The sequence below is a fragment of the Macaca fascicularis genome, chromosome 20 (assembly GCF_037993035.2).
Source record: "Macaca fascicularis isolate 582-1 chromosome 20, T2T-MFA8v1.1".
Classification (NCBI taxonomy): domain Eukaryota; kingdom Metazoa; phylum Chordata; class Mammalia; order Primates; family Cercopithecidae; genus Macaca; species Macaca fascicularis.
The window spans coordinates 69,237,640-69,255,224 of NC_088394.1; the positions used below are offsets into that span (position 1 = coordinate 69,237,640).

General features: G+C 37.2%; 1 protein-coding gene and 1 long non-coding RNA gene across 2 annotated transcripts in view; one reads left to right on the plus strand and one right to left on the minus strand.

Annotated features, from left to right (window-relative positions):
- The window catches only part of HYDIN (HYDIN axonemal central pair apparatus protein), a 375,746-nt gene that overhangs the window by 78,659 nt on the left and 279,502 nt on the right, over positions 1–17,585 (plus strand). The window contains exon 10 of the mRNA XM_015443164.3: positions 12,424–12,542. Within this exon, the coding sequence (XP_015298650.3) occupies positions 12,424–12,542 (119 nt within the window). The remainder of the gene's footprint in view (positions 1–12,423; positions 12,543–17,585) is intronic.
- Positions 12,604–16,119, minus strand: LOC135968888 (uncharacterized). Its single transcript, XR_010583903.1, has 3 exons — positions 16,001–16,119; positions 13,635–13,752; positions 12,604–12,776 (listed from the first exon to the last, which is right to left on the minus strand). It is a non-coding gene; the product is annotated as an uncharacterized lncRNA (long non-coding RNA).

Below are 17,585 nucleotides of genomic sequence, written 5' to 3' on the forward strand. Positions count from 1 at the left end.
TGAAGAGGCAAAGAATTGCAAGTTCTTAGCGTATGACTGCCATGGAGATAGAGAGAGAGGGAGGAAAGGAAAAAGAAGCTGAAGGCTGGAGTGGTAAGTAGGATCCATTTATAAAGGGCTGCCCTTGGATGCCAGCCTAAGGACATTGGACTTTCTGCTGAGTGCAGTTGGCAGTCACTGAAGCACCCTAAGCAGAGAAGTGACCTGCTCAGGTCTGAATATGGCAAATATAACATCATGAAAAGCCTTTCCATTAATCTGAAACTGAACAATTTTTCTGCATTTTAAGTCATTCTGTTTTCTTAGAAGTAGTTAAATCTGTATGCTAGATATTTATAAAGACTTGCTGATGGTTTGATCTGGCTCTTGAAACTGATCTTTCATCTATTTTGGCTTTCTAATGGAATGTGGGAATACCTAACTTAATCATGAAGATTACCTTTTTAAAAAAAATGCAAAGGGAAGCTACACATATTTGGTTTGGATCAGCATATGGAAACTTCAAAAAGAAGTAACACACTCTAATTTAAACTGTGAAATGTACTGCTAGGTAACATTGATAATGGGTGCTTCAGAGTCAAATGCAGAAAAGCAGCGTGGTGGAAATGATTCCAGATGCTCCCACTTCCTTCAGAGACCCAATTAAGATAAAACCTTATTGTCCATTTGCTTTTTGTGCATCATAAAAGGGAAAATTTTGAATTTTTAAGACAATTTGGGGCTTCTGATTTTTATCTTAATTGAATTAAAGAATGGAGATTGAATTAGATTTATTAAAAAGAAAATCACCCCCAATCATTGAAAACATTTTTGAGTTTTCAGAATAATAAGTAAGTATTCTACATATTGGAATATGTAGAATATTACTCATATTATGTTACTCAACATCTCTCCAGTGTTGTTTTCCTCTTATTTCAAATTTCTCCTTTTGGAATTTTTTTTAGATAAATTATTTCCCGTAGAATTACCATGTCTCTTAAACTTTTCTGCACATTTCTGATCTCCTGGTCTCACTATGATGCATTCTGGGTATTTTTCTAAGATCTTTCTTCTAGTTGACTAATTCTTTCTTCAACTATATCTACTCCAGTGTATTCATCTATTCAGTTTTTAATTCATTGACTTGGCTTTTTATTTTTATATATATAAGTTATATATGTTTGAATATTTTCATATTTTATTCCTTCATTATGATTTCTATTTCTTCATTTATCTCTTCAAAGATTTTTAAGAATGCTATATGAGAGTTTTTTATTACCTCAGACTCTTAGGGTACCAGTTCACATGTTTGTAGTAATCACTGATTTTCCTCCTACTAGATTGTTTCTTCAGATAGTTTGAAATGTTTGTATTATGAACTCAGTTTTAGCATGGGGTACCGAATTATGAAACTATTCCCTCAGAGCAGATTTTTATTTCTTCTGCTAAGGGTCCTGTGATTTTTTTATTTTCTCAGCTTCTGATTCTTGCACCTATCAGATAGTGTAAATTTGGATCTCATATGTATACATGGGATTTTGATTTGTCATAGGAGGCTCTTCCTCCTATTCAGAATTCTAAGTAGAAGACAGCCTTCATCACTGCTTCCCTAGACCAATGAATAGAATTATTCTAATTGCCTTTGTGAAAAGAGGTAGTCTTTCTATGGTCCTGGATTTATGCTAGAATCTTAGTTTAATTCTCCATTCCCAGATAGGAACAAGGCTGTGTCCTCTCTCTGTGAGAGTATGACTGGACCCACTAAACTGTATCTGGTCTACAAATCTCTGGGCCTTCTTTGGGTCATCTCACTAATTTACTATGCTAGCTGAGTTCCCTTTTTATTTCTAGAACCTGTTATTTTCTTTCCTTTGTTTTGAACCTGGAAAAGCAATAAAAATATATATTTGCCATTTTTAAATTAACGTTACTTATTTTTTTATATTTTGGGTGAAAGAATAGACTATATCAGTTAACTTGGACATACCATCAGAAGTTAATGTTATTAATTTTCATATATTTCTCAAAATAATGTCCTTAGAGAATCTGTATCAGAATCCCCCTGGCTACTCATTAAAAATGTGATTCTTGGGTTTTATCTATGTTTTATTGAATCAAAATCTGTGGAGATGATGCTGGAGAATATTCATTTTAAACAAAGACTACAAAGTAAGGGTAGTAACTAGTACAAAGTTGCAGGATATGAGATCTATATAGAGGATTGAAATTTTAAAAGGCGGTACCACTTACAATAACATTGAAAAATATAAAATAACTAGAGATAAATTTGACAAAAAGTGTACAAGACCCATATACTGAAAACTATGAAAGATTAATAAGAGAAATGAAAGACCTAAACAAATAGAAAACTATAGCTTGTTCATAGATTGGTAAATTCAATGTGGCTATTCAATAGCATCTTAATGACATCTTAATGCCATTTCTCCCCCAAATTCATCTATAGATTTAATTGAAATCAAAATTAGAATGCAAGATGGTTTTTTTTGTAGAAATTAACATGCTGATTCTAAAATTCATATGGAAATGCAAGCAACCTAGAATAGCCGAAACAACTTTGGAAGAGTAAAATGAGAGGACTCCTACTACCAGAATTCAAGGCGATTTTTAAGCTACCATAATCAAGATAATCCAGAATAATCTCCCCATTTCAAAATTCTTAATCACGTCTTTTGATTTATGAGATAATATTTACAGATTCAGGAATGCGGATGTGAATATCTTTAGGGGCCATTATTCAGCCTGCCATAGATCTCATGTGGATTTCCAGCTGTTTTAGCTCTTTACACTAAATAATCCATCTTTTCTCACTGATATTCAACATCAGCTCTCTCATAAATCAAATTTACATAATTTATGTTCACATTATAGTTTATGAACACATTTGTATATAAACACGAAGACACTTGCATATTAATCTTATTTGTGTCTCAATAATTCAGTAAGGTAAGCTGGAATTATTTATTTTACAGATGAGAAAGCTAAAGCTTAGAGAATTTAGGTGAGTTGTCTGTGGGGCTTCTTAATCCAAGATTTGAATTCTGTGTTGTGACAGTCCTGGTCCCTGTCCTGTATCACACTACCCCATAAAGACATGGTTCCTGTGAAATAGTGCAACCCATATTCCATTCTTACAACTCTCAGAAACAGTCAGGTTCCCGGCCCATCCAGAAACTCTGTCCAGATTTTCTAAAACATGTTAAAACACCTATATAACAACTCATCAAAGATTCCCATATAACATAAGGCATTTAAAACATTCAAATTACCTCTATAATGTTTAAATAAGTAAGTATATACATGGGTATATTGGTTTATAGCATGTAAAGATACTGTACAATTTTAGACATGAATTACATTTTCTTTCTACACTGCTGTAAACATGAACTGTAATACAAACAATAAAATAAGTGTTAAAGATTCTAAAAGTCTAGGATCTAAAGATTTTATCTAAATCATTCCCTGGTTGGTGGTTGCCCTCAGTACCTGGCAGAAACAAACTCCAGGACCCATGAAAGACTAAACCATCAGGGAAATTGTGGGAAGATGAGCTGATAATGCATAACACATTTTAAATAAGGAAAGTACGAAACAAATCTATCTTGTCAGAGCAGCTGAAGGTCGGGCTGTAACACACTACATCTTACCGCTGAAACTCAAGCAAACATAAATGGTTTTGCTGGCACATGCATACATTCGTATCATAATTATATTATTATTTTCATTTAGATAATGAATTTAGGTAAAACAACTTATATCATATTATTATTGAATGTGAAAATTCTGATAATGAACTTTGGGGTTCCAAGAAATACCTGTATAATAAACAATTTTGTGCACACAAACATACAACAAAATATATTAGTTAACATTTCAGCAAGTTTTAGTTTTGTGTTTTTAAAATTTATATTAAAATTATGCAAACTAATATTTGTATTATGTAGGTAAGGTATAAGGAATAATAGTAAGATAAACAACCATGAACCTGTCACCCACGTTAAGAAATGGGACTTTACCATATCTTTGAAGATCTATCTGTGTCCTTGTCTTTCCTGCATAGAGGTAACTATCCATTTAACATTTTTTGCAGTCAGTTAATCATTTCCTTGCTTTTCTTCATACTGCTTTTTAGCCATATGTGGGTATAACCCATAACAATATATAACTTGTTTTTGCATGTTTTAAACTTTACATAAATATTATCATACTATATTTGTTTTTCTGAGATTCACTCATGTCATGCATGAGGCTATAGTTTAACAGTTAATATTCTATTATTTGAATATATAAAAATTCCTCTCCAGTTGGACATTCATGTTGTTTCTAACTTAATGCTGTTATGTTATTGAGAATAATGCTCTTATGAACATTCTTGAACATGTTTTCAGGTACATGGTGCCAAATTTTTCTAGGATATATCCCCAGGAGTGGCAACTCCAGGACATACAGGATGTACACACTAAGGTTTACTAGGTAATCAGACTTCTCCAAAGGGGTTGTGCTAGTCTACTTTCCTACCTGCAGGAGATGTGCCTATAACCTTACTCCATAACCTTGACTACTCTTAGTATTGATCAACTTTTAAAATTTTGCTTCTCTGCTAGATGTGAAATGGAGTCTCACTGTGGCTTTGATTAACATTTCTGCAATTATGAATTTCATTATATTGATGAAAATAGCATGTTATATTGACTGGCCATTTGTGTTTCATCTCCTGTGAAATTCCTATTTGGCCTTTGCCCATTTTTCTATTGTGTTGTCTTCATATTGTTAATTGGTAGGGGCTTTTGATGTATTTGGGATGTAACTGGCTTGATATGTCCTGCACATATCTTCTCCCAGTTTTTGTGTCCTGTCTGTTCACTCTCATTAAGGTGATTTTAGTGAACAAGAATTTTAATGCAATTGCATTTGATATCTTTTATTTTATAATTTGCTCACTTTGTATTGTTAAAATCCCTTTCTCTACACCAAGTTGGTAAAGAGATCATTCTGTATTGCTTTCTAAAAAGTTTTGTAGTTTACTATCACATTGATCCAACTTCAGTTGACTTTTGTGTAGAGCAGATGGGTGGGACTCTGTGTTAGTTTCTTATTGCTGCTGAAACAAGTTATGAGTAACTTAGTGACTTTAAACCACACACATTTATTCTCTTACAGTTCTGGAATTCAGAAGTCTGAAATCAGTTTCACTGAGCTAAAATCAGATGTCAATAGTACTGGTTCCTTTTGGAGATTCCTGGGAAAAATTTGTTCCCTACCTTTTCCAGCTTTTAAAGCTGCCAGCATTCCATGGCTTGTGGTTGCATCACTCTAATCTGCTTGCATCATTGCGTTGTCTTTTCATCTTCTGTGTCGAATTTCCCTCTACTTTCCTCTCAAGGACATTTGTGATTATATTAGGTCCCACCAAGATTATCCAGGATAATCTCCCCCTGTCTAAATTATTAATTTAATTACCTCTTTTGACATATAAGACAACGTTCACCCTTTTGCCATATAGGGCAATATTTAGATTCAGGAGTGAGAATGTAAGTATCTTTGGGGGCCGTTATTCAGCCTACTACAGATCTTACGTGGATATCAACTGATGTAGCTCCCTACACTCTGTGCACTATGTAGTCATCTTTCCTCACTAATATTCAACACCTGCTCTGATATAAATCAAATTCACATGTATTTGTGCATCTATTCTGTGTTTTCTCTTCTGTTTCCTTTGTCATTTTGCACTTTGTGCCCCAGTACCACACTATCTTAATTACAATAGCTTTCCACTAGATTTGAGTTTATGAAAGGGCAAGTTCTCCCAACTTATTCTTCTTTCAGCATGTCTTCTTTTTATTGGCCCTTTAATTTTCCATTTAAATTTTAAAATCAACCCACCACTCTCCACCAAATTCTACCTGCTGGCATTTTGTTTAGCAGTACATTGAATTTATAGATATAAATCTGTTGGGAGAAAATTGACACTCTCGATGACATTGAATCTTCCTTTCCAAGAATATAGTCTAGTTCTCTATTCATTCATTTATTTAAATCCTTGTTAATGTCTTTCCATAAAGTTTTACAACTTTTGCTTTGAAGGTTTCAAGTATGTTTTGTTGATTTATTTTTACATACTTAATATTTTTGTTGCTATTAAAAATAGAATCTTGAAAACTAAATTTTTCTGACTGTTGCTGGATATAGAAATACAGTTGACCTTTGTAAATGTTTGCTAATCCTGAATCTTACTCTCTTGTTTATGTTGTTTTATTTATTTTTTGAGACAGCTTCTTGCTCTGTTGCCCAGGCTGGAGTGCAAGTGATGTGATCATAGCTCACTGCAGCCTTGAACTCCTGGGCTCAAGTGATCCTCTTGCCTCAGCCTCCCAAGTAGCTGGGACTACAGGCTCACTCCATGATGGCTGGCTAATTTTTTTTTTTTTTTTTTTGAGACGGAGTCTCGCTCTGTCACCCAGGCTGGAGTGCAGTGGCGCGATCTCAGCTCACTGCAAGCTCCGCCTCCTGGGTTTACGCCATTCTCCTGCCTCAGCCTCCCGAGTAGCCTGGCTAATTTTTTTTTAAAAGTTGTAGAGACAAGGTCTTGCTATGTTGCCCAGGCTGATCTTGAATGCCTGGCCTCAATTGATCCTCCTACCTTGTCCTTTCAAAGCACTAGGATTACAGGCATGAGCCATCATACACAGTCCCTCTCTTATTAATTTTAAAATTTATTTATATATTCTTTTTTTCCAGGTTGACAGTCTTACTATGAGTGAATAATGGCCGTTTATTCTTCTATTTATACTTTTTTTCCTCTGAGTTTTTTCTTACTGCACAGGAATGGAACTCAAGTATAATATTGGAACATCTAGGATATCTTAGGTGGTATTTTAGTCTGTTCAGGATGCTATAATAAAATGCCATAGACTCAGTGGTTTATGAAAAACAGAAATTTATTCAACACAATTCTGGAGGCTGGAGAATCCAAGATTAAGGCACCAGCAGATGGTGGAAGGGGCAGACCGACTTGCTGGGGCAGCTTTTATAAGGGCACTAATCCCATTCTTGAGGGCTACACCCTCATGATCATATCACCTCCTAAAGGCCTCACGTCTTAACACCATCATCTTGGGAGTTAAGATTTCAACATACGAATTTGGGGTTCCAGGGACACTAACATTCAGACCATAGCAGATGGATAGTTTTTGAAAGCCCATGGTTTGCATTTTCTGGTATGTAAAGCAATGGGATCTGTTGCATTTGGGGACTTCAGGGTCATTAAAGGGGTTCTGTAGTGCATCTCCCTACTTCTCATGTGTGAAATCAGAACACTACAGTCATAGATGAGAACTGCTCTATGTTTTAAAATATTTTGGTCTTTTAATAAGAAGTCTGCCCTTAAAGTTTGCTAGTTCCTCCATGCTTGTATCTCTTGCTGCCTTTTGCCTAGACAAGAAAAATATCTGCTTAGAAAATCTTGTGGAAAAGTAGCATTTGTAATGTGACCCTAAAATTTAGACTATCACTTAGAAAATCAAGGCTGGGCATTACTTGTACTCCTGTTCTGGGTGAGGGAAGTGGCTAGCTACAAATAAGACAAACTCCTTTGAAGTAATTAATAACTACCAAATAAACATTGGCTCACTGCTTTATTACAACACATCTCCTTGTTTTTAAAGAAAGGCAGTCAAGGTAACAGATGGAGAAAGTTTTAGGCATGACAGTTATAAATAGTCCTGCAGTTTATTGCATGATATATTTGCAATTCTCTTTCTTTGCCATTCTGAAAGTTGGATCTCAATCAAAATGCTTTTCTCTTGACCAAAGAGTTTAAATTATTCCCAATAGTCTAGACCTCAAAAATAATAGAGTAGAGTAACGCCATTTGGGCCCTTTGAAAGTTTTATTTATAGTCTAGAGTATTGCCACCACTAACACCTGATCTTTAGAGGAACGTCTTTTCCAGGGATCGGATGGAGCAGGGGAACCTTTTGAATAAATCAGTCATCCCAAGTATGGCTTTTGCTTCTTGTAATCAAAGTAATGCTTGTCGAATGACCACTATGTTGCCAAGCACTAGAAGGAACAAAAGGACAAGTATTCTGTCTTTAAAAGACATTCATGGGGAAAAAGCATTAAAGATACAAAAGCTAAACAGCAACAGAAGACGGTGGAACATAAAATGTCACAAGGCATTAAAATGATGATAATAAATTAGAAATATCACTTGGCTGTTCTAAGCGTACTTTCTGTAATACTGAAAACTACATCAACAAAGCATTAAAAGTATTTTGAACATTCAAAATGTCCTATATATCCTCTTTCCTTAGAGAACTTGAAATTATATGATATACATTTAAGGAAAACCATAGAACTATCAAAGATTTCCAAAGTGGTGATATCCCCACTGCTGGGGAGAATGTGGAGAGAAGGAACCCTTAAATACTACAGATGTTTGTGTGGAATTAGCACTATTCTTGAGGGCAGTATGGCTATAGCTATCACAATGTCAAATGTGCATCCCTTTGTTCTGGAAATCTTTCATAAATGATAAGCTGGGTAATTTGAATTAACTCTCTCTCTCTGAGAACACCTAGGAAAGCAAGGCAAAATATTTTTTAAAATCTGTTTTTTAAGGCAAGAGAGAACTACCAGAACATGGGCCAAGATCCAAAAGAAGGAAATCAAGACCATCAGACTTTGGGGGCCACTTTATCTTTAAAGACACTGCCTTTTTGGTAAAAACTGCAGAGAGGCTAACAAGTTAAGTAAGGTTAAAGAAGAAAACAAAAGTCCATGGTATGTCCCAGGAGGAAAGGCCCTAGTCATGTAATCTGCCAGGCTTTAGAGTAGGACCCAGTGAATTAGAAATGGGCCAGTCCTCAAAGAGACTGAAGTTCAGCAAAGAGACTGAAGTTCAGCTTTGAATAATTATTGAGTTATTGGCTTAATTTCCAACAGTTTTCCACTCGAGATCCAGAAGATAATTAATCCCTAGTGTTCTAAGGTATCTATTGTTTATGAGGAATTAATTTATCTCTGTTATACCTACCCTTCTTGGGAGAGTTGAGAAAATAATCACTCAAATGATTTGCTGCAGGGCTTAATTCTCTCACAAAACCTTAGCTGAGAACAGCTAAATTAGGTTGTCTAGGATTACTAATGCCCCCCAGTCACCAGCTAGAAGCCAGAGGGAGATATCTTCTTATGGCTTTAAATTATGTCTATAATTTTTATATATACTGATCAGCACTCAATCAAAAAATGACCAAGCACATGAGGAGGTAAGACAATCTGATAGAAAACCAGAGTAAACAATAGAAACAAACCCAGGAGAACCAGATAAAAGAATTATCAGACACAGATTTTAAAAACACTTTTATCAAAATTAAGCAGAGATCTGAAAACTAGAAACGCTCTAATGAAAAGTCTAGAACTGAGAAGTTATAATAACAAATTAAAAACTCAGTGGATGAATTTAACCGCTTGTTAGGTATAGCCAGAGATAGATTTTGTAAACTGGAAATTAGATAAATCAAATAAAATATCTGAAAATACTGAAGCATGCAGAGACAAAATATAGAAAAAGAACACACACATACACAGAAAAGACAGAGAGGTGAAAAGTGGAGAAGAAACAATGCTTGAAAAGATAATGACTGAAAATTTTTCAGAATTGATGAAAGACATTTATTTGCATATTCAATAAGTGCTACAAGTCCCCAAAAGGATAAATGCAACCATGCCAAGGAACATTATAGTAAAATCACTGAAAGCTAAAGATAAAAGTAAATCAATATGTGTGCATAAAAATTAAATCTATCAGAAGACAAGATAGATTGTCTCAAATGAGCAATAAGACTATGAGCTGACTTCTCAGCAGAAACAGTGGAATGCTATAATATCTTCAAAGTGCTGGAAGAAAATATGGAAAAATTGTTCACAGATACATGTTTGATGGTAGTAGTTACACTACAAATTGTAATGAAAGGTTGGAAGCCACTTAAATGTCCAATAAGAGTTTTAGAAGTATTTGCCTCCCAACAGTGGACCACCTAACCATTAAGAAGAATAAGGTAGATCTTTAGATATGATATGTTAATGATATGTTAAAATGTTCCAAAGGTATTATTAAATGAAAAAAAGCAGGTTGCAAAATAACATAGTATGCATTCCCATTTGCATTAGCAGTATTGTGATGCAATTAAATATAAAAAGATAGGCACCAACATGTTAACAGTAGTTGTCTTTGGATGGTGCAATTATAAGATAATTTTGTTCATATTCTCTTTAAATTTTGTAATGATCATATATTATCGAACAAAGATAGTTTCATTTTTAAAAGGGGGAACAAAACCAGTCAGTACTTCAAAGGTTGTGTGCTCTGTATTGACCGTGGGTACACTGTAGATGTGTTACAATGGATATTGTTAAGTGCATTTCATTACCTCTACATGGAAGAAATTCAGCAAAAGTAAGCATCAGGTAAGACCCCTAGACTCAGATCCCTAATATTCTGGATCTCCCTAAATCTAAGGAAGATCTAGGTGAATAATGTCGCTTGGAGCCCCACGTTGGCTCTCATTTTATGAGAAGCATCAATGGTCACCCTTCTCTGATTTAGAATTAGTTTTCTTTGTAAGAAACTTTGAAATAATGTTAAGAATTGGGTTAAAATTTTTAAATTTTTTTCCTGCTAAAAGTAAGCCTAAATTGCAATACAGTCTGCTCCCTAAAGATAAGAAACTAGCAGTATTCTTATTTTCTTAAAATGTTTGGATCACAATACCAAACAACACAATTCAAAATGCCATAATCTCAAATCTTGAGTTCCCAAAAGATCAAAACCCGTAAGGATCAAAATCCCTAAAGTCTAACATCCCTGGTGTCTAAAATCCCAAAAATCACAGTCCTGAAAGATTAAAATCCCAAATGTTGAAATCCTGAAAACCAAATTCTGGGGAAGGGGTTAGTGTGTTTTCAGTTGCACATGGGATAGTTGCATTATGCTGATTCTACCATGTTAGGTGGACCTGTTACTCTGTTGTCTGTATTGGGAAATTTAGTATGGTTTAACACATGGGTGCCAGGTTGACAAGGCGTGGGCTTGTGGTCTTAAGTTTAGATGTCAACTTGACCAGTAAAAACTGTTGGAAACCTGGTAGAGCATAATTTTGAGTATATCTGTGAGAGCGTTTCCAGAGGAGATTTGTGGGTAAGTCTGAGTGGACTTTATGGGGAAAATCTGCCCTCAATGTTGACAGGCCCCATCCAACCAGCCAGGGACTTGGGAGAGAACAAATACAGAAGGCACATTGGTTTGTCTCTGATAGCTGGGACAGGCTTTTCCTCTGCTGCCTTGGACATTAGAAATTTGATTCCATGAAAGTGCATTATCACGACATTGTCTTTGTGCATTAGTATTGTGTGTGTGCGTAAAAATGCAGACACTGGCAGGGCGCGGTGGCTCAAGCCTGTAATCCCAGCACTTTGGGAGGCCGAGACGGGCGGATCACGAGGTCAGGAGATCGAGACCATCCTGGCTAACACGGTGAAACCCCGTCTCTACTAAAAAAATACAAAAAACTAGCCGGGCGTGGTGGCGGGCGCCTGTAGTCCCAGCTACTTGAGAGGCTGTGGCAGGAGAATGGCGTGAACCCGGGAGGCGGAGCTTGCAGTGAGTGGAGATCGCGCCACTGCACTCCAGCCTGGGCAACAGAGCGAGACTCCGTCTTAAAAAAAAAAAAAATGCAGACACTTCCTCAATAAATGAAGAGATACTCTTTTTGTACATCTGAATTTGTGAGAGATAAAATTTCTGGAGATCTCAGCTCTTTGGGAAACTGCCTAAGTAGGGGTGACCCATCATGGTTTTTTATCTATCTTCTCAAAAGACTTAGGTTGTTTATATGATATTTCAGGTGATCACAGTTATAAAGCTGGGTGCCTGCAGTTACCAATCCTAATGGCATGCAATTGTACATTGCCCTTTTTCACCTGTTCCTTTGTAAATACAGTTTGTGGTACTGTTATACCCACGTGACTGTTGTTAGTCTACCTGTGTCTATGCTTGCAAAAATATGTATTTTGTTGCCTATTTTATTGCATAGAGTGGCCTTTGAAGTGTTCTGTTGTGTTTTTATATGTTTCTCAAGTAAATCCCTCTTTAAAAATGTAAATAAATATATTGTAAAGAATGTCTTTTGTTTTTCCAGAATTATATCTTTCACAATTTCAGCAGTCAGGATTTTGGCATTCAGGATTATGATTGGCTCCCAGATAGGATGAATCTTCAGCATTAGTTAAATTGCAGTTCCCTCAGTGCCGTGCAAGGAGCTATTTAATAATTTTGATTATTTATATTGGTAACGTACATGAGGGAACATGATTTGGGGTAAATGAAGCACCATTTGGATGATAAAGTCAGAATTGTTTTTCTAGGCCGAGAAATCCGTCTGCCCCTCCGAATCAAAGGGGAAGGCATGGGACCTAAGATTCACTTCAACTTTGAATTGCTGGATATTGGGAAAGTTTTCACCGGATCTGTACATTGTTATGAGGTAAGCACTAGAGTTGTTAGAGTTGTTCGCTGAGACTTCCAACAGTACTTGGCTTTTTGGGTTTGTTGTATCTTATGTGTTTTTATTTGATGGAAAGTGTGTGCAATCACATTCATTCGCCATTACTCATCCTTGTTGAGACCCCGGAGTGCTCAGATTCTTCCTCCTCTTGCCTGGCCATCGTGAGGGAAACAACTTTTTATCTTCATTAGCCCTCCCTCACTTTAGTAAAAGCTGAAAAGCAACAGAGCCATAGTTTAACTGGTTTTATCCTCATTGTTTTGTAGATTGCAAAGGGAAAACCCATAAATACATCTCCCCATCTGTTTAGTGCTTGTTCTCTGACAACATAAATTCCACAGATCAGAGGATGGAGAACCTTTTACATTTTCTAGAACGTCCTAATGAGCATAGCTCTTTTCACACTTCATAATTTTCTCTTAATGCACTGGTCTCCAATCTATGTTTTAAAAACCAATAATAGTTTCTGGAAGAGACTTTCCTGCTTTATCTTTCCAATTAATTAGAAAATGAAATTTTACAGGATGTCTGCATGAGTTCTTCAGGATCAGTGTTTACTTCAGTGTTTCACCATCACTAAATTTGTATCTAGGGCATATTTTTTATACTGCATCAGACTGTAACCCTTGAAACTTAATTTTGGAAAGGTTCCTTCGTTGTATATGTTTGTATTTTTATAGAGGTATTCAAAGCAATTATTTAATGAGTGACAAATAGATGTCAGGTTCATACTTTATTGTGTTTGCATATCTATGTGTCTGTGTGTGTGTGTGTGTGTGTGTGATTTCTAATCCTTACCAAATTGTGAAAGTTAGGCTTTATTACATCTATTTTGCGTATGAGAAATGTGGATCGTGTAGTGGTTAATATCATACACAACATCTCCCTTAATGTGTGTTGAGCACAGTGCTAGTGCTTTCATATTCACTCGTTCATTTAGTTCTCACAAAAACCCGATTTGTGTCCTAGCACTTTGGGAGACCAAGGTGGTAGATCACTTGAGGTCAGGAGTTCAAGGCCAGCTTGGCCAGTGTGGTAAAACTCAGTTGCTACTAAAAATACAAAAATTACCTGGGTGTGTTGGCGGGCACCTGTAATCCCAACTCCTTGGAAGACTGAGGCAGGAGAAGCACTTGAACTCAGGAGGTGGAGGTTGCAGTGAGCCAAGATCATGCCACTGCAGTCCAGCCTGGGCAACAGAGTGAGATTCTGTGTTGAACAAAAAACAAAAAACAAAAACCAGCCCCAAACAATAAAACCCTATTTGTGACAACTATTTGTGAGGTACAATTAACTATTTCCATTTTATAGCTGGGTAAACTGAGGCTTAGAGAAGTTAAGGTAGTGCTAGATATTGTAACAAACAAATATAAAAATACATAATGTCTCAAATATGCTAGAAGCTTCTTTTATACCTTACATAAAGTCCAAAACAAAGGTTTCTAGTGAACAGGTGCTCTCTTCCAGCAGAGAAGCTGGAACATTTCATGCTTGGCCACCCCTACCACGTGGTCTTCAAGATTGCAGAAGGGGAAAGGGCATGGGGGAATGTATATGATATTTTTATAGACGGTAGCGCATTTCACCTACATTCATATTCCATTAGCTGTATGCACAGAAAAAGAGGAAATGCATTCAAGGAATGGCAAACCTGAATGCCAGGGGAGTTAAGTAACTTGGCAGGGTCCTGCAGCATGTAATGTTAGTGAGTCCTGGGGGACTAGGGCTGTCTCTCCTGTTCTGGAAGAGAAGGCCTTTGCTGGCCTCTCAGCCCTTCAGGTTCTCAGCATCCTACCCTCTCACCTTGGGTAAACCCAGCCTCCAGCCCACTTGGCTCTTAGCCCAGCCTAACGTGGTGTGGGGACAGTGCCCTGCGTCTCCCACATTCACAAGGTAACTGTGGCCTAAATGGGATGATGCAGAAGGTATACAGAGATGTTAATGTCACAGTGAGATGGACTGTGCATAGGAACACAGTGTAAATGAAGAAATCAGTCGCATGGCTGTCATGAAATGACAAGTGACACAGCTATATGCCACACTGTCCTGGATTGCACTTGCGAGGTCACTTAGGGGAGAAGGAAAAAAAGTCCAGTAGCTCTCATTAAACTGATATTCTGTCTGCAATTTATCCAGTGTGAATTTCCTTTACATCTTACAGACTGAACTTATGAGTGCCACATCAGAAAAGAACCTTTAATTCTGATGCAAAATGGATAGGGTTTCCCTGAATGTAAATTTAGCAGAAGTGTGCTCGAGGCCACCACTTCCCACTGTCCCTAATTTTAATAGTAAAGCAAACCACAGCCAGTTAAATAAGTGTTAAATGAGGTGATGCATCAGATTGGACAGTTTGGAGAGCTGTGCAGTGGCAGAGAAGGACACGGTAAGGTGCTTCTTATGGGAATATTTTGCACTCTGCGTATTTAATGCTGATGTTTCATTGCATCTCTCTCTCAATTTATTGCATTACCTACTTGAGACAAATTTGAATAACTAGCTATTGCCCTTAGTCATTGCTGAGCATAGCAGATACATAAAGAATAAACCATAACCCCAAGAGTATACACTATTCCCCGGTGTAATTAAGAAGGAAAACAAATGAGAGGCAAAGTTTGATTATAAATTTTCTTCTCTCCAAAGAGCTAGATCTCAAGGAAAGAGTATTATCAGTAATCAAAAGGCCTCTGAATTGTGTCCCAAAACTATTGCTGGTTTCTGTATTCATAAGTGGGTGCTTATTTGCCAGGAGGAGAAGAATGATGTCATATTCTTAAAAATGGAGGAATGCTCACCATACAGAAAATATGGGCAAAACATTTCTGCTAACCAAAAAAACTAAAAGGCAATCCATGCATCTTCTGAAGTAAAAGAACAGGGTCCTCCAAGTTACCATTAATGCCTTCAATTTGCCTTCATGTTACCACTAGTACATATTAGTCACTTCTTAAGCACGGGTAAAATTTAAACCCATCCTGTTTGGCACTGAGGATATAAATAGCAGTCACTGACTATGTGTGGTGTCTCACATCTGTAATCCCAGTGCTTTGGGAGGCTGAGGTTGAAGGATCACTTGAGGTAAGGAGTTCGAGACCAGCCTGGGCAATACAGTAAGACCCCATGTTTAAAAAAAAAAAACCCACAAAAATTAGTTGGGCATGATGGCACATACCTATAGCCCCAGCTACTCAGAAGGGAGAGGTGGGACGATCACTTGAACCTAGGAGTTCAAGGGTACAGTGAGCTGTGATGTGCCACTGCACTCCAGCCTGGACAACAGAGCCAGACCCTATCCCTTAAAAAACAAAAAACAAACAAACAAAAACATATCAACAGTGTCTGTCATTTTTAAGCACTATTTGCCAAGCACTATTCTAAAAATTACATAAATTAATAAATTTAATTTTACAGCAACATGAGAAGTTAGTAGTACTTACATTTTAAAGATGGGGAAACTGGAACACAGAGAAACTAAGTAGAATGTCCAAGGTTACAGAGCTAGTAAGTCAGTGGCAAAGCTGAGATTTGAACCCAGGCAGTTTGGCTGCAGAGTCGCTGGCCATAATCACTTTTCTACATGGTCTCTTTAAATGGAATGAAGGGTGAAGCCTGGTTCCTACTACCAGGGAGCTTAGAATGAGGAAGATGGGGAAGAAACATAAAAAGATGAATAAAATAGCAAGCAGCAATTATTTATGCTTCTATTTTGGTGCATTGTCCATCTTCTCTTGGCAGAAGAGGCTGTCTTCCTCTGCTCTGCCTCTGCTGCCGACTCTTTCTCTCCACCATATGTTCTGGATGCCCTCTTCCCTGCAACCTGAGCCCCTGAACTCATCCTCCTCTGCATCCACTCAGACCCCATTCCCTTAGTTACCAAGGTCTCTTCTCTTACAACAACAACAGGCAGCACTTTGGTGAGTGCTTCCTCTAGGCTGAGCAATGCATATGCATTATCTCATTTATTACAAATATGCTTTCTCCTCTGCAGTATGTCCCACAGCCTTGCCACTCCCATTCTCACCTTTCACTACTCATCTTCTCAAAACAGGAATCTAAAATAGCCACTATTTCCTGTGCACCCACTCAATCCCCTAAACATTTGTCCTCTGGATTCTGCAATCATGCCCCACTGGGATTACTCTCTTCCTCAAGGTCAGGGATGACAATAATCTCTAAATAAAAATAATAAATCTATAACCTTTGCTCTGAACTTACTCTCTTGACCTCTGTCTGCATCTGACTTCATCTGGGAATCCTCCTCCCTCAGCTTCTGGGTTCCTGACACACCTCACATTTGCCTGCTGACCTTCTGTAAGTTTCTTCAAGATCTCTCATGCTCTTTGTCCTCCAAAGCCTTAGGTGTAGGTTGAGGGTGGTTCCTATATAAATCAGGAAAACATGCTGTTCACCCTCTAGGTATAAGGACAGCATTGGCAAGGATCAGAGGTGGTGTCTTTGGAAGCCAGGATAGAACAACATGGCTGTAGTCAAGGTTCATGCCCAAGAATTGTAGGGACAGTAGACTGAGGCCTGCCATGTAGGATGCCAAATGTCATGAGTGTGCATGTAAAGAGCTCAGGCATGAGCTCTTTACATGCACACACGAAACCCAGTGCACAACCACATATGGGCAATAACATGCTTCCAGAACACTAGTATATAGGAATACAACTTTTCTACAGTAAAACAGTTGCTTGCATAAGAATCTCAAAGCAATCATCCATCCAGTAGAATTTGAGATGAAAGTATCTCAATAGGATGAAAACTCATAGCACAACAAAGAGAACCCTTGTCATCTGGGATCCACAATGATGTCTCATGTACATTCTTCAAGCTACATTATAAACATAGGTTTAGGTAATTCTCACTCTGCTATTCAAACTTCCTTTTTATTTTTAAATATGCTGCTTAGCCTCAGCCTTGTCATGCATATAAGAGAAATACTTACTTTCCCTTGGTTACTTTATAGAGAGTAGCAAAAAAAGGGGGTATTTTAAGGCTCTTCATCAGTATATGTGATTA